The 20,992-nt window shown below is 39.7% G+C and overlaps 1 protein-coding gene across 1 annotated transcript; it reads left to right on the forward strand.

Annotated features, from left to right (window-relative positions):
- Positions 1-15,377: 15,377 nt before the first annotated feature.
- LOC104773239 (galactoside 2-alpha-L-fucosyltransferase-like) lies at positions 15,378-16,844 on the forward strand. The gene is made up of 2 exons (XM_010497817.2): positions 15,378-15,793; positions 16,234-16,844. The coding sequence occupies exons 1-2, from the start codon at positions 15,517-15,519 to the stop codon at positions 16,269-16,271; spliced, it is 315 nt and encodes a 104-aa protein (XP_010496119.1). The 5' UTR covers positions 15,378-15,516; the 3' UTR covers positions 16,272-16,844.
- The last annotated feature ends 4,148 nt before the right edge of the window (positions 16,845-20,992 follow it).

The raw sequence follows: 20,992 nt of genomic DNA on the forward strand, positions 1-20,992 counted from the left end.
GACAGTACGGACCGAGTAAAGACGGGAAGGACGGATGCATGCCGAGTATAGCCGGTAAAGACCGATTGTTTGTGGTACTGACGGAGAAGTTGCGGTACGGAGAGAAGTTGCGGTACAGACGGAGAACGTACAGACGAGACCAAGAAAGCGTGAACGTAGCAGACGAGGCGTGCGGCAAACACGATATTGTGCGGAAACGCGGTACGGACCAGACAACGGTCCAAAATTTAAGGAGCGATTGTCTAGCGGCTCAAAAATATTTTTTTCGTAAACTCAACCAATGGAATTTCATGCAAGCTTGGAGGAGTAATCATTGTGTTGTTGAAGACAAGGGAGGAACATAATCATTGTTTCTCATGAAGTTGGCCAATAAGCATTCATGCACCAAAAGTGGGAGACAAGAGAAGATTCTCTCTTAAGAATCAACCAATGCAAATTCATGCAAAGGAATGATGAAGATTCTATGGAAGAGAGACTTGCGCACCAAGTTTTCGCCCAAGAGAGTGGAGAGGAGGCAAGACATTTCCTCGCCATGCATTGGCGAGTAGCACCGCCCAAATACTCTATAAAAGGAAGCCATCCCCTCTCATTTTGCTCATTCACAACTCAAGAGAGAAAAATCACAAAAATTTCTCTAATTGTTGCTCTCTCAAAGACAAAGAGAGACGCTATTCGGAGACGAGGCGAGACGCTGTCGGGTGCTGGTCAAGTGATGATGTTCATACGCATTGGAAGCTGTTGGACGCAAGGGGAAGTTGTCTGGTCTATGGTGCTGTGAAGTCCGATCATCAATCTACCGAATCACTGTGTGTCCTGTGGTGAGTTATGTTTTAGTTTTGTGTGGGGTGCTGCATGGATCCTATGGACCGTGTACGTACCCATTGCTTGCTGCATTTAGACTAGGTTCTTGTTAGGTTTAGTTAGATGTTGCATGCGAAATATGGTAGGATTCAAGCTAGAATTTATGTTGATAGAATTTTTGCTAGGAATCACCATGCATGTTGAGCATTGGAGAATTGAACCGCATATTTTCATGATGAATCTGATGCATTTTAGCAAATTTGGCTTGCTTAAAATTTGGACCACGGACTTGCATGTTTGATAGAACTGATAGATTTTTAATTGCAATAAATTCTTGCTTAAAAATTGGTTAAATCGGTTTCATGCATGTAGAACAATCTAGGTTGCTTGAATTTCTATTCTTGTTGCTTGTTGATTGTTGCTTGATTTCTTGCTTGATTTTCTTGCTTGCTTTGCTTGATTGTCTTGCTTGAATTGCTTGTGTTATAGTACTAGATTCTTAGAGTTATTTTCACTAACCCTTTGAATTTGTAGTACTTGTCTTAGCTAGTCTCTTGAATTATATTAGTTATTCTTCTCGAGTCGTAGCTAGGATAGAGTAGTCGATCTTCTGTTCCAATTTTGTAGGGTTGTCTCGCGAGAGTTCTCAATGACCACTCGCGCGGGATAAAGTTATGGCTAGCTTGCTACTAGAGCGACCGCTACAAGACGTTGTAGCTTGATGTGGGCTCATGTTGGTTACCTTTGTGGTTTCAGCATGGGAAGTGGTTTGGAACGGAACAGATTATCGAGGGCCCATAGGTGAAGGAGTCTAGGATATCGAGTAAATTCCTTGATTATTCTAGTCGTCTTGTGATGTGTATGTGAAAGAGTCTAGAGTATTCAAGTTACCCTTGTTGTATTCTAATCGTCTTTGTCTGTCGCGTAGGAGTAAAGAGTCTATGTTAATTGAGTCAAGTCTTGATTGAACTAACCCTCTTTGCTTGCTTGTTTGTTGATTGCTTCCGCTATTGTTTCTGTTGTGTAGCTTTGATTGCTTGCCTTGCTTGTTTCCTTCCTTGTTGGGGTAGTCGGGGTGGGGAAATTAGAAGCATGTTTAGGGAAGGGGTACCCAGCCTCACTGAGTAATCTTAGATTACTCATGATAATTATTTGTCTTGCAGGAAGTCTAGAAAGAGTCTAGAGCTGGAGCAAACTTTAGGGTGTCGAATAGGGATTTTCTGTGTTTTTGTAAAACCCTATATTTTCCTAAGATGTATTCTATGAAAATATCCGACTATTTATGTACATTGCTTTGATAACTTATTTTCAATGTAATAATTTATTAAAGTAATATATTCGGTTTTTGGGGAAACATGGCAAGTTGCATTTGATACTCGGCCTTGTCCGGGTCAACACAACGCGCCAGGACCGCGAGGGTTGCAAAGCCTAAGCAAACCTCGGCCGCGGGCAGAGTTGCGTCCAGGAGGACTGGTCGGGAAGCTACAGCTTCCGTCCCTCGGCCGGACCACCCGGGTGCGATCTCCCACGGTGACGTTCCACGGGCTGTCCGTGTCCTCGTCTGGGGCATAGGACAGTTCGGGGGCGTTACAAGCGTGGTATCAGAGCGGTGTTTTGAACCTGCGAGCACTTGTGCTTTTCAATGTTTTATCGAGTAAATGCGTCGCAAAAACACAATTAGATTCCGGTCGTTTGCTTTACTAGTTTGAGTGTAAACCTTAGACCTGACTAGCAACTTACCTATCCTTGTGTGTGTGTTTAGATGTCTTCAGGTGAATCAGGTTGCGGGTATGGTTCCGAGGGAGGGTGGCCGAGACATGGTGATTACGAGAATCATAATGGATATTTGTCGACCGAATCAGAGAGCAGTAACATGCCTATTGACCCAGAAACTTGGTGCATAGACGGAGTACAGCGTGAAGATGAAGCGAACCCGTCAGTTGAAACCAATCCATCATAATTCTTAGAAGGTTCGGTGGAAGTGGAAGTGGACCAAGATGACCAAACAGTTGTGCTGGAGATTGGTGAGCCGAGTCGTACCCAAGTTAGGATGGACGCGCAAGGAAACTTTCAAACTGTTCCAGTTGGAGACCATGGAGAAGAAGATGCCGAGATCACTGACAAGTTGCAACATCTGCTGTTGGACCTTGTAGAAGACCAGATTAACGACGCTATTGCCTTGGACTATATGAGAGAACACCCGGAGGCGATCGACAGAATTCTCAACTTTCTGATCGAGGTATATCTAACAAGCGAAGCTGGTGGTGACGAAGTGGCACCAAAGGAAACCGATGGAGTTGGTGGTGATGGAGTGGTGCAGGAGACTGAGAGAAAAATGAATTCAAGCGACGGAGACTCTGAGTCTTATGAGCCAACGTCAGATGAGGAAGAATATGTGGAAGTGATCGAAGTGTCGTCGGATGAAGATTATGTGGAGGTGATCGAAATATCATCAGATGATGAGGATGGCATACCAACCCTAGTGATCGAACTGAGGAGTAGCCAAGACTATGTGCCGCAAGACCCAGTACCGGAAGCCGAACCAACCTTGGAGCCAAGGGACAATGTTAGTCCAGTACACAGTTAAGACCGAGTTGTACCAGAGCGAGGCTGTCCGATTCGAGCTATACCATTGTGGATGGTGTTGCCGAAGTCAGAGACCGATCAAGAGGAAGGAGAGTTGCCGAGTTATGGAAGGTGGGATCCGAGGATGCTGGAGGAGGACCTAAGTAATGAGAGGTTGCTAAACCCCTTAAGGAAGATGGAGGAAATACCAAGGAACCCGATGATGGAGATGACCGACAAGATGGACGAAGTAAGGAGGCTGAACCGAGAGTATGTAAGATTTGAGGAAGGAGAGAGTAGTACCAAGAGGCCAAGGACAGTTGACCATGGAGTGCAGACCATGAATACGCAGCTGAGAGGCCGTCTAAGGACCAGAGCCACTGCTCGAAAGAGGGTGACTTACCCGGATCGTGTCCAGATCAGAAACAGTTATTACTGCGACTTGTGCGAAGGAGTAGGACACCGCACCAAGGATTGTTGGAGAACATCGCTTCAATAAATGTTATCCCCGGAGCGTGTTGTGTGTCGTGAATGTGGGACGCTTGGGCACTTTGCTTATCGCTTTCCAAACCAAGTTGTCCAAGGGGAAGCGAATCCACTAGACCAAGTCGTGCGTGCGGGAGAGAACCCGTCAGGTCAGGATGTTCGCGCCGAGAACCAGTCGAACCAAGCTGAAACCTCATTGTCTACTGCCCCAACCTCAATCGTGCCTCCCGCTGAACCGCAACCTAAGGAGCTGACTAGGATGTGTGTGTGCACTTGTGAGGAGTGTAGGAGCCGCCAAGACCCATAGGATAGTTGGGGGAAAAAGGGAAGTTTTCTTTTGGGGCTTTGTGTAAGGGTCGGATAGGTTTTCTTTTGTTTAACCGCTAGACTTAACCTTAGTTGTGTATCTTGTCTAGGCGAATCCGAACCCTGTGTAGTAGAAGGCTAGGTGGAGGAAGAACTCATCTAGTTTTCCCTTTTGGGTGTAAAATATTTGTGTTAATTTCTAGCCACGGTTATCTACTTGTTTGTGTGTTGCTTACTAATCTTGCTTGTTTAATTGCTTGCTTTGATTGTTTAGCATCTGGTAGGTTTGCATAGTAAATTAGTCGTAATTAGCTTGCATTGGTTCAGCATGATTGATTAAGGATTCACGTAAGACACCACAGACAAAGCGCGATCAGACAAAGAGAACGAGATCAGGAAAATTCAACCACGGAGGGGCAAATCAGATCAGTTAAAGAGAAAGATCAAGAGAAAACAATAGTGAAAGGATTAGGGCAAATCCTTAGAAAACTTAAACAAAGGGCGAAAGCAAGCAAAAAGAAGCATTGCAAATCAATCGATAGTAGCAAAGCGAATTGCGAAGGAAACCCAACAAAGTGCGAGCACGAGAGTGCAAGAAGATAATGCATGGCCAAAGAAATCCACTAAGTATGGACAAAAAAGGCGCAAGAAAATAATAGTTGACGAAGGAGATGAATCCAATTTGTGCTAAGTGGCAAAACCAGTAAGGTTCTATCGAACCAAACTAGTAGGCGGATGAAGGATACGATCTTCCCAAGGAGTCGACACTCTAAGGTGGTGAAAAGGATAAACTTTGCATCCAATAGACTGTGAATTCTAAAGGATCAAAGGATGTGGAGCGAATGGTCGCACAAGAGCTGCGGAAGACTCTTGATATACCGGTGGATCGATTCTTTGGATATTACACACCAAAAGGGATCGAAAACTTGCTGGATATGACACACCAACAAGGAATGGATAGAGAGATGGATCGAGAGACGCCACAAATATCTGTGAAAGGATCTATGATAAGTCTGAACCAACTATGAACATAGATATGACGCACCATGAACATGGAGTTCCAAAAATTACAAGATATCACATCTGGAAAGAGAGAAACTTCTCTGATTTTTACTCAACAACAAAACTTATTTTTTATTCATGAATTAAGCCTCATTATATAGAGGAGATACAACAATTTTTTATAACATGCAGCAACTTGGGAATGCAGCAACTTGAGAATTGAAATTCAAACTCTAAAGTGCGTGTAAGAGAGAGAAAACCACATAAATAAATGTTGTTTTGAGAATGGGCGAAAATCTCTCTTTTCTTCTTGATTTTGGGCTGAATCCACTTTGTTGGGCTTCTCTGATGGACCAAGATTCTAGAACAATTTGGTTTGTACCTTAATTCAATCTGGTCTGGTCAGAATCCTCCTTTGAATGGCGTATGTCTGAATTCGCGTAAGCCGGAGATCAACTGTTTTGTAAATTGCGTAACTCCTTCATCGGAACTCTGTTTCATCTGATTATTCTTTGAGGAGTTTCATAATAGAGCTGAGCACATTCTCCAAATGGTTTCATGCACAAATTCCACGTAGTTGAGCAGATACGCATCAAACAATGAGCACATGTCCTGACGCTTCCCATTATCATATCATACTCTCTCTCTTGAAAAAGGATTTGCCCTCAAATCCGGATACTATTCTTCTTTTCCGTTCCTTTTCCTTCTTTTTTTTTTTTTGTTTTCACAAAATAAAGAAATGAAAATAAAACAGAAATAGATGATGAAGAGATGAGAAAATGAATGAACGAAGATGGAGAGATGAGAAGATGATAGAATAATATACCAAGCTTAGAGTGTTGCTCTCATACCACATGATATGATCTTCCCAAGGAGTCGACACTCTAAGGTGGTGAAAGAGATAAACTTTGCATCCAACAGACTGTGAAGTCTAAAGGATCAAAGGATGTGGAGCGAATGGTCGCACAAGAGCTGCGGAAGACTCCTGATATACCGGTGGATCGATTCTTTGGATATTACACACCAAAAGGGATCGACAACTTGCTGGATATGACACACCAACAAGGAATGGATAGAGAGATGGATCGAAAGACGCCACAAAGATCTGTGAAAGGATCTATGATAAGTCTGAACCAACCATGAACATAGATATGACGCACCATGAACATGGAGTTCCAAAATTACAAGATATCACATCTTGAAAGAGAGAAACTTCTCTGATTTTTACTCAACAACAAAACTTCTTTTTTATGCATGAATTAAGCCTCATTATATAGAGGAGATACAAAAATTCCCTATAACATGCAGCAAATTGGGAATGCAGCAACTTGGGAATTGAAATTCAAACTTTAAAGTGCGTGTAAGAGAGAGAAAACCACATAAGTAAATGCTGTTTTGATAATGGGCGAAAATCTCTCTTTTCTTCTTGATTTTGGGCTGAATCCACTTTGTTGGGCTTCTCTGATGGACCAAGATTCTAGAACAATTTGGTTCATAGCTTAATTCAATCTGGTCTGTTCCGAATCCTCCTTTGAATGGGCGTATGTCTGAATTCGCGTAAGCTGGAGATCACCTATTTGTAAATTGCGTAGCTCCTTCATCTGAACTCTATTTGATCTGATTCTTCTTCGAGGAGTTTCATATTAGAGCTGAGCACATTCTCCAACTGGTTTCATGCACAAATTCCACGTAGTTGAGCAGATACGCATCAAACAATGAGCACATGTCCTGACGCTTCCCATTATCATATGAAGTTAGACAAGTTTGGAGGGCGAACAAGGAGTTTGGAGATGGAGACAAACAATGAAGAAGAAGAAGTCGTGGACTTCTACCAAGATCATATGATCATGTCCAAGATAAAGTTAATCAAGGACATGGAGGTTGCAAAATGAGGAAAGTGGAGACCAAGTAGAATGGAGGAAAAGTTATGCAAAATGCGAAGCTTGAGAAGCCAAAGAAGTTGAAGTCTTTCGGAGTACGAAATTAAAAGGAGTCAAAGAAGTAAAGCTACATGGAGTATAGAGTCAAGATTGGAAGGATGCGACATCGCGAGATGAACATACCAAGACGACAAAGTAAACCGAGTGGTGCGACAAAAAGAAGGAGTCAAGAACAAGCTGAAGAAAGAGAAGGATGAATCAAGGAGTAGATGAATCACGGTACATTGGGAGAGCAATCTTAGTACCAGGAGAAGATAGAATATGAAGGATTAAGCACTTGCTGGAGATGAAGAAGCTTTCAAACAGCACGAACCTTTGCAAAGCGCTAGCCAATGGCGCGAAAGAATCAAGTGTATGATGAGTGAACCAAACCCAAAGGAGTTGACAAGCCAAGTAACGGAGCGTTGCGACGAAAGGGATGTTATAATAGTTATATCGATGCTAGAAGGATGAAGACGTAGAGGACAAGAGGTATCAGCACCATCAAGAGGAGGAGAGGAATTTCAGAATTCGAAGACGAATTCTTATAAGGGGGGAGAATGTAATGACCCTCACCAAGAGTAAAAAATCCAAATTAAAAAAATTTGGAGAAAAAGACCCAGAAAGGACTTGGAAAGAAGGAGAAGAGAAAAATAAGAAGAACGACCGAAGGAAGTCCGAAGGAAAATCAATAAGTCAGAAGATGGCCAATGACCGGTGGTCGAGAGGCTAAGTCCAAAAAGAAGTCGAAGAAGAAGAATTGCCAAGCCAAAATCCCAAAAAGGCCAAGGTACGGTCAGGACGGACGTATCCAGACGGAGACGGTACGAACAGACGTACACGGACAGGGACAGTACGGACGGACGTACATGTTCGGAGGCGGTACGGACGGACGTACATGGTTAGAGGCGGTACGGTCACATTGGACGTACGCGGACAGAGACGGTACGCACAGGCCGGACGTAAACGGACAAAGACGGTACGGACCGAGTAAAGATGGAAGGGACGGACGCATGCCAAGTATAGCTGGTAAAGGCCGATTGTTCGCGGTACTGATGGAGAAGTTGCGGTACGGAGAGAAGTTGCGGTATGGACGGAGAACGTACGGACGAGACCAAGAATGCACGAACGTAGCGGACGAGGCGTGCGGCAAACGCGATATTGCGCAGAAACGCGGTACCGACCAGACAGCGGTCCGTAATTTAAGGAGCGATTGTCTAGCGGCTCGAAGAGATTTTTTTTTCATAAAATCAACCAATGGATTTTCATGCAAGCTTGGAGGATTAATCATTGTGTTGTTGAAGACAAGGGAGGAACATAATCATTATTTCTCATGAAGTTGGCCAATAAGCATTCATGCACCAAAAGTGGGAGACAGAAGAAGATTCTCTCTTAAGAATCAACCAATGCAAATTCATGCAAAGGAATGATGAAGATTCTATGTGATGAGACCATGGCCAGCTCAACCAAACAACATGAACATGAGGAGCAGCTTGAACCAGAGGAAGCACTGGAAGAGCAGCTTGAACCAGAGGAAGCATCGGAGGAGCAGCTTGTACCAGCGGAAGCATTGATCGTTCCGGCGGGTCCTCTTACCAGATCAAAATCCAGGAGGTTCAACCAAGCTATCAATGGACTAATCAAGGAGCTGGACAAGAAGCAGGAAGATGTGGTTCAAACCATTTGGACGTTGCTCACAGCTCAAGGTGTTCGGTAAAGGGTTAAGTGTTGCTTATGCACTCTTTTTCCCTTGTCAAGTTTTGTCCCAATGGGTTTTCTTGATAAGGTTTTTAATGAGAAATAAGCAGCACTTTCAAAGTCCCCTTTGCCAACCCAATTCGTGGTCCAAGGCCCATCTCTTTGTCTTGGACCATTTTCTATCTTTTCTCTCTTATTCAAACTTGCATTTATTGCTTTGTAATTTCCTAGGCATTATGCATGAGTTTGGCCTTGTTAAAGCTCTTGCATGATTTCCTAGGCTTTTAATTCACTTCTCCTTCGTCCCCCTTCTCCTATAAAAAGACAATGTATCTCTCTTTTGTTTCTCATCAAACATTTTAATCAAAAACCTTCTTTTTACTTGTTTGATCACAGAAGTGTGTAGTATCTTCTCAACTTGTTTACTTCTTAGTGTGTCATATCTAAGTTGTAGCCAAGCCTGTAGTCTAAGAGATCTCCACGTCTCTTAGAAGTACACTTCGTTCTTCCCCTTCAATCCGCTGCAATTCCACCTCTTCACCGTCTCCGCCGTTCATCTCTATATTCCGCTGCATCTTCAATCCATTCATATTCATCATTCCGTTCATCCCTCTTCAAGACCTTGCAAAGTGTGTCCTTGGACATAGATCCTCATCCAGGAGTCTATCACTATGGAAGAGAGACTTGTGCACCAAGTTTTCTCCCAAGAGAGTGGAGAGGAGGCAAGACATTTGCTCGCCATGCATTAGCGAGTAGCACCGCCCAAATCCTCTATAAAATGAAGCCACCCCCTCTCATTTTGCTCATTCACAACTCAAGAGAGAAAAATCACAAAAATTTCTCTAAGTGTTGCTCTCTCAAAGACAAAGAGAGAGACGTTATTCGGAGGCGAGGCGAGATGCTGTCGGGACGCTGGTCAGGTGACGCTGTTCGGACGCATAGGAAGCTGTTGGACGCAAGGGGGAAGTTGTCTGGTCTGTGGTGTTGTGAAGTCCGATCATCAATCTGCGGAATCATTGTGAGTCCTGGGGTGAGTTCTATGGTAGTTTTGTGTGGGGTGTTGCATGGATCCTATGGATCGTGTACGTACCCATTGCTTGCTGCATTTAGACTAGGTTCATGTTAGGACTAGTTAGATGTTGCATGCGTAATATGGTAGGATTCATGCTAGAATTTATGTTGAGCACATAGAATTTTTGCTAGGAATTACCATGCATGTTGAGCATTGGAGAATTGAACCGCATATTTTCATGATGAATATGATGCATTTTAGCAAATTTGGCTTGCTTAAAATTTGGACCACGTACTTGCATATTTGATAGAACTAATAGATTTTTAATTGCAATAAATTCTTGCTTAAAAATTAGTTAAATCGGTTGTATGCATGTAGAACAATCTAGGTTGCTTGAATTTCTATTCTTGTTGCTTGTTGATTGTTGCTTGATTTCTTGCTTGATTTTCTTGCTTGCTTTGCTTGATTGTCTTGCTTGAATTGCTTGTGTTATAGTACTAGATTCTTAGAGTTATTTTCACTAACCCTTTGAATTTGTAGTTCTTGTCTTAGCTAGTCTCTTGAATTATATTAGTTATTCTTCTCGAGTTGTAGCTAGGATAGAGTAGTCGATCTTCTATTCCAATTTTATACGGTTGTCTCGCGAGAGTTCTCAATGACCACTCGCGGGAAAAAGTCACGGTTAGCTCGCTACTAGAGTGACCGCTACAAGACGTTGTAGCTTGATGTGGGCTCATGCTGGTTACCTTTCTGGTTTCAGCATGGGAGGTGGTTTGGAACGGAACAGATTATCGAGGGCCCATAGGTGAAGGAATCTAGGATAGTCGAGTAAATTCTTTGATTATTCTAGTCGTTTTGTGATGTGTAGGTGAAAGAGTCTAGAATATTCAAGTTACCCTTGTTGTATTCTAGTCGTCTTTGTCTGTCGCATAGGAGTAAAGAGTCTAGGTTAATTGAGTCAAGTCTTGATTGAACTAACCCTCTTTGCTTGCTTGTTTGTTGATTGCTTCCGTTATTGTTTCTGTTGTGTAGCTTTGATTGCTTGCCTTCCTTGTTGGGGTAGTCGGGGTGGGGAAATTAGAAGCATGTTTAGGGAAGGAGTACCCAGGCTCACTGAGTAATCTTAGATTACTCATGATAATTATTTGTCTTGCAGGAAGTCTAGGAAGAGTCTAGAGTTTGAGCAAACTTTAGTGTGTCGGATAGGGATTTTCTGTGTTTTTGTAAAACCCTATATTTTCCTAAGATGTATTCTATGAAATTATCCGACTATTTATGTACATTGCTTTGATAACTTATTTTCAATGTAATAATTTATTAAAGTAATATATTCGGTTTTTGGGGAAACATGGCAAGTTGCATTTGATACTCGGCCTTGTCCGGGTCAACACAACGCGCCAGGATCGCGAGGGTTGCAAAGCCTAAGCAAACCTCGGCCGCGGGCAGAGTTGCGTCCAGGAGGACTGGTCGGGAAGCTACAGCTTCCGTCCCTCGGCCGGACCACCCGGGTGCGATCTCCCACGGTGACGTTCCACGGACTGTCCGTGTCCTCGTCTGGGGCATAGGACAGTTCGGCGGCGTTACACTCACCCATACATAATTTTACAAAATTTAAGAGAATAATTTAGTGGAAACTTAACAGTGAATCATGTTCTCCATAATACTAAACAGATTCTCTATACTTATTGGTTTTTATAAAACAAATCATTACAAAATAGAGATATAAAAATGGACTTCTCAAATATAAATATTAGATTAATCTTTAATACTACTAAAGAAAAAAGTAATAGAACAGAAATTGTAAAACCACTTATGAATCAAATTTATTCACAATATTTGTTTTATATTGTTTCTTTTTAATTTAATAAAGTCGATACTAACCCTGTCGCTATTGGCTCGTTTCAGCGATGCTCAAAGGGATTGTTACCACGGCTGCTGTTGAGAACGACATCTCTAAAATTGAAACAGCGACTAACTTTGCAACGTGGATCATATCCGTGGCAGCAGGTACAACTGATAGAAATTTTGTTACTAATGTGGTTAATGGAGATGGTAAAACCATGACGGTATAAGATGCTTTTCTCTTTGTTACAGTTATATATGAATACGTATCAAGCAAGCAAGCAAGCAAGCAAGGTAACTTGTTACTCAAGAAATTCGTACTGGCCTAACTTTTGACTTAAAAATTTTCATTTTTATGGATATATCTTCATTTATTGGCGTTCATTCTCTGGTAGGACTTGCGCCTGAACACGGTGGAAGGAAAGATTGTTGTGTACGATAATCCGAATTGTGCTATGGAACAAAAAGAAGGAGGTGCGCGCGGTTGGAACTATCCTTTTTGTAACCGATGTTGATACTCCTTGGTCTTGGTCATATTGCGGTTTCAACCTTCGGTGAAACCATTTATAATGCATTCAGATCTTACGTTCTCTCTTCACCGTAAGACTTGTTCTCCTTAGACATTCTGTTATTAGATTCTTTTTAAAGATGCTTGTAACAATTTTCGATGTGAAACATAAACCCACAAGGAACTATATTGAAGAATGAGACAATTAAAGACAATAATGCTCCGATCGTTTCTCATTTCTATTCTCGTGGTCCAAACACTCTCTTTAGCGACATTATGAAGGTAAGAAACACTCAATACAAAATCACCGAACTCTGTGTTTATAATTTGCATAATTTGGTTCGAAATAAATATATATACATATGTAGCCTGATATTACAGCTCCAGGTGTGAATATATTAGCAGCATATACACCAATTGGTCATATTTCTTTTTATCGAGAAATCGAGGAAGCTATACAAGGTTTTTCTCAAGCCTGTTCATATGATACCTAATAATATGGTATTAAAAAAAAGGAATTCTAGGACACCCGTGTGAATTCGGACCTCTCCGATTCAACTCGGACCATAGTTCCTGACCTAAAATTCTACGCAAATCAAGATCGAGAAAAGGAAGTTTTGCAATCATTGACTCAAACTCATTGTCGAATCCCATTCAGCAGAATATGGAGGTACTTATGGCGGAACGGGCCAATCTGGTATTTCACAATAAAGTGATAGATGGAACTGCTATTAAACGACTTATTAGCCGATTAATAGATCACTTCGGGATGGCATATACATCACACATCCTGGACAAAGCGTGGATTACTATTTCATGACCGGACATCTATGGCTTGCCCTCATGTCGCAGGTGTAGCTGCTTATGTCAAAACAATCCGTCCTGATTGGTCCGCTTCTGCTGTCAAATCTGCTATCAATGATAGCCTATCATGACTACTCGTATCAACATCGAACCAACTTATTCCCTGAAGAAAAAAATTAAGTGACATCTGACCAGAGTCCTATTTTTGTTGCAGCTTGGGCAATGAACGCTTCGAAAAATGCAGAAGTTGAGTCTACATATGGATCAGGATATGTTAACCCTTCATTATCAGTTTATCCAGGACTTGTTTACGAAATAGCTAAAGAGGATTACTTGAACATGCTTTGCTCTATGGGCTACTCATCCGAACGAGTTAGTATTATCGCGGGCGGAACCTTTACTTGTTCTGAAAAATCTAAGCTTAACATGAGAAATCCTAACTACCCATAACCCATCAATGACAGCCAAAGTTTCGGCCTCATCCACTTCAGATATCACTTTTTCCAGAACAGTCACCAACGTTGGGGAAAAGGGATCCACCTATAAGGCAAAATTGTCAGGGAATCCCAAACTCAGCATCAAGGTTGAGCCAGAGACTCTCTCTTTCACCTCACCGGGGGATACGAAATCTTACACCATTACCGTCTCGGCCAATAGTCTTGTTGGCATTTCTGGTATTGTGTATGCATCTCTCGTTTGGTCGGATGGATCATCACACAATGTGAGATGTCCTATTGTTGTGTACACTTAGGCATCAATCCCAAATTTCAAGAATTTGATGTTATGGTGTCTGTTCTATTATAACATCATTTATTTAACACATAAACAAGATTTTCACATATCACACATAAAAAAAGAAAAAAGAAAAAAAACATTTTCTTTCATCGTTAACAAAGTCAAGTCAAGGACCAAGGCGAGCCTCCAAGCCTACCACTCTCACCCAGATTCCTATAGAGCCACTCCAATAAAGACTGTTGAAAGAATTGAGTCACACGTCTAGGAGGAAGACGACGCATCCACACCCCAGACATTGCTGGGCAATCCCTTAACACATGTAAAATAGACTCATCACCTCCCTTACAAACCTGACATAATCCTGTATCCGACAGATGGCTACGCTGCCTCTCCACATTTGTCATTATAACCTACTGGACACCTAACCAGAGGAACACTCTTACTCTTTCAGGCGCTATAACTCGCCAAATCCTGTCAAACAGCTTTCCTCCAAACGGCCTCGGGCTATTGTCAAAGGAGATAAGATCATAAGCTGACTTCATAGTAAAATTCCCATCCGGAGTGGCTCTCCAAGACAACCGGTCCTTCGCCCCCATCACAATATCCAAAGCCAAACTCGCCAACATTAACTGTACATTCATAGGGATATAAGCCCCAATACGCATATAATCCTAACTTCCCTCATTCTTCCAACACTTCCGAACCCTTACCTCCAGTAAAACTTCCGGCACAGGAGATATGGCCAGTTCCACCAGAGGGAACTGATGCACCCATTGGTCTGACCAGAACCGTATACTTCGCCCATCCCCAGGGACCCAACCAATTCCTGGCAAAACAACCTCACGCAGACCAACTCCCACGCTCCTCCAATTCGAAGACCAGGTACTTTTCACCACTAGCCAACGCTTATCGTGCAGATCCCCTACCTTATACTTATGCCGTAAAACTCGCGCCCATAAACTATTTGTATCATGTAAGAGTCGCCATGGAAATGGCGTTGTATGAATGTGTTTGGGAGTCAGGGTAGATGTAGAGATAGAGTGCAGTTTATCAAGGACTTAGCCAAAGAGGCTTTTGATGCACATCGTCATGTGAGTGGGAATGGTACAAGTAGGGTAAGGGTGGAAAGACATATTGCTTGGACTCGTCCGGGGGAAGGGTGGTTAAAGCTTAATACAGATGGTGCGTCGCATGGGAATCCTGGGGCTGCTTCAGCGGGTGGGGTTCTGAGAGATCATGCGGGCAACTGGTGTATCGGTTTTGCAGTGAACCTTGGGATATGTTCTGCACCGTTGGCTGAGCTATGGGGGTGTACTATGGGTTGGTTGTAGCGTGGGAGCAGCGAGCTACGCGGGTAGAGTTGGAGATTGACTCCCTAATGGTGGCAGGTTTTCTTAAGACAGGGATAAGGGATTCTCATCCCCTGTCATTCCTAGTACGGATGTGCTATGACTTGATATCGAAGAACTGGATTGTCCGCATCACGCATGTGTATCGAGAAGCTAATCGGCTTGCTGATAGTTTGGCTTCTTGCATTTTCTTTATCGCTTGGTTTCCATTTGTTTCATGTAAGGTCCGATGGGGTGACTGCTGTTTTGTTAGACGATGCGAATGGGATTGCATCCCCACGGCATTCTCTGATGTAATACTTTTATTATTTTTTGAATAAATATGGGAGACTAGTCTTTTTGGTTACGTTTATTTTTTGTTTTTTTTTTTATCTTTTCTTCCTTTGCTTCTCAGTCTCTTTGGATACAATCAAAACGATGAAACCCGACGAAATCAAAACGATCGAAGTTCTGTCAACTTCTCCGAACTACTTCCGATGAGAGCAATCAATGGATCAGAATCCGTATAGGAGAAGATCGTCTCCTATCAGAACCACAACCGGCGGTTCAAAGTCTGTCAACTTCTCCGAACTACTTCCGATGAAGTATCTCAGCTCCAGTAAGATGAAGCTCACGAGAACCTTCACTAGTTGCTTGATACTTTGCTCTGTACTAGTAGCATTCTCAATGATCTTCAACTACCACCCATCTGATTCAAATCGGATAATGGGTTTCGCCGAAGCAAGAGTTCTCGACGGCGGTGGCTTCTCCAATGTTACTAAAATCGGTATGTGTGTTCTTCTAAGACAAATTTTTGAGCTTTATTAGTTTAGATCTCGTGTTTACACTGAAGCATTTGCCTTTATGTGTCCATAGGCCATAGCTCTTTGTCGATTTCAATTTTGTTAGATGATTCTCTTGAACTGATATGAGCAAGATTGTTAGGTTTTGCGTTTTAAGCTTACTGTGATTCATAGCTTAGAATCTGCAGTGAGTGGTCAAAAAACCAGGTTATGTTTTATGGAGATTATTATGATCTGAATTCATAAGCTAGTTGGAGTTTTCATGGAAACTGCCATAACAAAAATTGAGTCTTTGTTGGTCCCAAGACTGTGTTTTTGGTCTGAGGTGAAAAAAGTGCTCTTTTGTTTGGCCTTTAGCTTAGAATGTTCGTTTGCTTCTTTCCCCTTCTTAGATTCTGTTTTGATTTTGTTTTTTTTTTGGTAGATTCAAATGATTCTGATAAGCTTCTCGGAGGACTATAAGCTTCTGGTTTTGATGAAGGTTCTTGTCTCAGTAGGTACCAATCAGTACTTTACCGTAAACCTTCTCCATATCTTATCTCTAAGCTTAGAAACTATGAAATGCTTCACAAGTGATGTGGTCCGGGTACTGAGTCTTACAAGAAAGCACTTAAGAAACTTGACCAAGAGCATATTGATGGCAATGGTGAATGCAGATATGTTGTGTGGGTTTCTTTTAGCGGGTTAGGGAACATGATACTTTCTCTAGCCCCGGTTTTTCTCTATGCTCTTTTGACGGATAGAGTCTTGCTTGTTGACCGAGGCAAAGACATGGATGATATCTTTTGTGAGCCGTTTCCTGGTATGCCGTGGTTACTGCCTTTAGATTTCCCTATGACTGATCAGTTTGATGGATTGAATCAGAAATCCTCACGCTGTTATGGAGGTATGGTGAAGAATCAGGCGATTGATACTGAGAAAACTTTGTCTTATCTTTATCTTCAGGGGACTGAAGCTAGTATGATTCTCCAGCTACTAGCTTTCATATGTTTCTATCATTCTATGTTTTTTTTTATTATTGTATTCAGTTTTAAGTTTGTTTGTTTTTTAAGTATTGTAATATATGTTTTAAAGTTTTTATAATGTAATATATTTGTTTTTTAATAAATGTATTTTACTATACCGACAGTTTCTAGTTTTATTTTCCTAATATTGCATACATTATATAACCAACATTTATAACATTACAAAATATACTTAAAACCACATTTTTAATAAAAATTATATAAGACACCAATATTTAGGGATGACTAATGGAAGGAAAAAAAATAAAAACAAGAAAATGAATATTATTTTTAATCAATACAATAAAAGAATAAGGTGGTTCTCTTCAGAGAATGACACCTATGTGAGATGACACTTCAGAAAAAAATCATTAACCTATCAAATTAAGACAATTAATACATATCAGCTTTTTTTTTATTATGTGGACAAAACAAAACATAAACGTGCACAGTCGATTTCTCAATTTCTTTTCTTCGTCGCCGTGAAACCTATCTAAAATGCTCGCCGTAATACCAATCTTCTTCTTCGGCTTCTTTAAACCATCGACCGACTGTGATGCTGATCATAGCCATGGCTCTCTCTACCAATCTGAGCAGATCCGACGCTGATGTTAGCGCCATCGATGATCGATCGATTGTGGTGGATTTCTTCTTCTTCGATCCACCAGAATCTATTCATCAGATCCGGTGATGAACAGTTACGACCATAACACATGTATATAACTATAAGCTTGTGTGATGATGTAATAAGGTAACAAATTTCAGATATATAAAAGAGTTTTTATTTTACTTCTTGTTCTCGAAGAGACGACGTCTCTTACTCTGTTTTGTTCTTTCTCTTCTCAATATTCTAACACTCCTATTTTGTACCAATGCCTTTTCCATAGCAGAATTATCCAGGCAAAATTCGCGATGCATCCTTCTTTAACGTCTTGTCAAGGTTAAACTTCTACATCTCTTATATTTCCAAATGAATTGCTTTTTCTTTAGTTACTCTGCTTGCTTCTTCATTCTTCAACCTCTTGGGTTTTTTCCAGGTTCATTGCACTGATATTGGACCTGATTACTCCCTCCCGTGGGTCATGGCAGAAGGAAAGACAATTTACTGACATTATAAGACAAGTTTTTTTAATGACAAATTCCACTTTTCTCGCGTACAGGTTGTTTCATGAGTCAATCACATCTTCTACACTTGAACTGCTTTTATGATAGGAGATGGAAAGCACTTGACAAATGTCAATTGTGTGGAACATGATTACCTATGTTTACTTTTCTTCTTGAATTCTATTTGTATCAGCTATGATCAATTCCTCTCAAAATCATCTTGTTAAGAGATCACTTTTTGATAAGCTTAAGTTAAAGAGATAAGAGAAACGAAGAAGATAGAAAATACTGTATGTAGCTAATGTTTTGTAACTGTGATATTAACTTGCAGATTTCTCTACATACGTTGAGTTTAAGATCTTCTACTTTAAATTAGTAGCATGTGCTTCTATTCATCAATATGCTGACCCTAGCTGCGAGGATTTAATTTGTTTATTTCTTTGATTAGTTCAACTAAACATGTACTTATCTAAATATGATGGAAGATCTTCTCTCTCACTTGTGGTGCACATGTTTTATTTAAGAATGTGGACGGACTGTGACATAGTTTTGCTTTCGGTAGAAATCAAGAATTTTAAGAAATGAGCTAAACCAATGCGGCTGAACTATTTATGCTGAACTATTTACCCCACATTTAGGTTTTCATCTCATTAGAAAATTATATATTTCTTAGCCTTCGCAGTTTTCTCCAAATGTAGTTCTCTTCAAATATGTAAAGAACACATTTGACGGTCAAGATTAGAAATGAACAAATTATTACCGTCTTCCCTTTTGGTGGTGTGTAATATAGGAAATAAGGGGATATAATTGAACAAATTATTAACGTCCACAAAAATGTGTTTAAATGGACAGGTCCATATAAAACCAACAAAAAAATGAAAAGAGGCTTATTACGGTCACAAAATTTCAAAGCCAATATTGATTATTGTGAACATGAGTTGACGAGTTTACAACTAATCAAAACTATATAATTATAGATGATTAAATTTTAAAATACAAATAAAAACACCTCAAAATTAAACTAGACCAATATATCTCCCACAACAAGTTATAGGAAAAAAACATCCTGAAAAACATAGAATACATTAGTTAATTGTAAAATTATTTGTAGTGAACTCAAATGTAAATGCTTGTAATAACAAATATTATGGAGTTACAAATCATTGTAGGTTTGTCTTTATTTTATTGTTTCATTGCATTTCTATATCTTACCGTTTTCAAAACCATAATTTTCATAGTTAATCTAATTTCAGAAAATAAAAAATTATATCTTTAACATTAAATATATTTAAAAATAAATAAAAAAACATCCTGCGCATTGCCCGGATCTAACCTAGTATTATTAAAAGTTAGACATACTGATTTGAGGATGACTAATGGTAATGGACATGCTCTAAGAGAGAGGAAGGGATGTTTTTCCCGGAAGGAACTTAAGAGACAGTTTCTCACACATGTGTCAGTTTTCTATTGATTTATTTATTAAACAAAATAGAAATATAATTATTTAATTAAAAAATGATTTTTTATTGTTTTTTGAGAAACTCTCAGCATTTCCACAGTTGGTCATGCTCTTAAGAACACTACCTCCAAATTATATTAGACCCAAGATCCATTTCCTTATTATATTAGTAAAATAGAAAAATATTGTAAATATTATCCTATATGAAAAATTCAAACTATCTTATTTCTCTATTTTTAACAATAAAAAGGATGCTGACCCAAAATTTAAATATTTAAGAGAATAATTTAGTGGAAAGATAAGAATGAATCATGTTCTCCATAATACTAAACCCATTTTCTATACTTGTTGGTTTTATATTAAACAAAGCATTACAAAACAGAGATATGAAAATGGACTTCTCAAATATAGATATTATATTAATCTTTAATACTATTAAAGAAAAATTAATAAAACAGAAACTATAAAAACCCTAATCAATCAAATTTATTCACATTTGTTTTTTTTTTTTTTTGACAACAAAGTACAAGATCAGCTCAAACGTGCCAATTGGTAGGAAAAACATTCACATAGGTAATTTGTCCACACTACCATTCTGTGATAGAGGAATCAAGACTATAGAAAATGATAGGAACTCCTCCTTGTCTTCTTCAATAACGTCCAGATATATCTTGAAAGCAGGCCACTCAGAAGGCGAAGACACCATCTTCACCAAATCAGAACAGTCCATGAAAAAAAACTACTTTTTCATTATCCGCACCAATCATACACCGCATTGCCCAAATGAGAGCTTCAACTTCAGCATGGAGGGGGATAAGCTTCGGCGAGAATTTGATGCACCCATAGTGGGAGATTCCCCCTCAGGAGAAATTCACATTTGTTTTATATTGTTACTTTATTAATTTTAGATTGAATTGTTTGATGTGAAGTTACTACAAAAGGTCAAAATTAATATTACCCAATAATTTAATAGATTGTAATTTTACACAAAAATAATAATAATAATAATAATAATAATAATAATAATAATAATAATAATAATAATAATAATAATAATAAGTATATTAATAATAATTAATAACAAATGTCTTCAATATTTTCAAAATTTTGAAAATTTTATATAATATTATTATAAGATCTTGAATTTTTTATTTTTTTTGGGAAATCTGATTTATGAGTTGATTGAGGATATGGATTAAACATTAATGAAGTATGGATTTTGCTTCCATATGAATAGTGATTTGATGTCTACAAAAACAAAAGATGCTTATTAATGAAATATAAATAAATCTCTACAGCATAAATAATTCATTAATTGTCAAGATAATTTATCTCTTACACACGAATATAGATAACCGTACTAGCAACTTCACATATTGAGAATTTTAATCAAACAATTATATTGAACATCTCGATAATGGCTTCCCTTGGTTTGATTCTATGTCTTTTTTCGGTTCTTCTTATGAGCCTTTGTCAAATTCCTACAGCTATCGAAGATGAACGAAAGGCAAGTCGTTATCCATAAGAACTAATCTACGTTTTCTTAACTTGTATTGGTCTCTCATTATTGGTTGTGACTTGTGACATTTTGACGCATGCAGGTGTATATTGCATAC

Source organism: Camelina sativa, unplaced genomic scaffold (genome assembly GCF_000633955.1).
Source record: "Camelina sativa cultivar DH55 unplaced genomic scaffold, Cs unpScaffold00506, whole genome shotgun sequence".
NCBI lineage: Eukaryota > Viridiplantae > Streptophyta > Magnoliopsida > Brassicales > Brassicaceae > Camelina > Camelina sativa.

Coding starts and splice junctions, on each gene's coding strand:
- LOC104773239 (XM_010497817.2), top strand. CDS start 15,517: ATGGATCAGAATCCGTATAGGAGAAGATCGTCTCCTATCAGAACCACA. Junction 15,794..16,233: donor CTCCAATGTTACTAAAATCG/GTATGTGTGTTC, acceptor TTTTTTTGGTAG/ATTCAAATGATTCTGATAAG.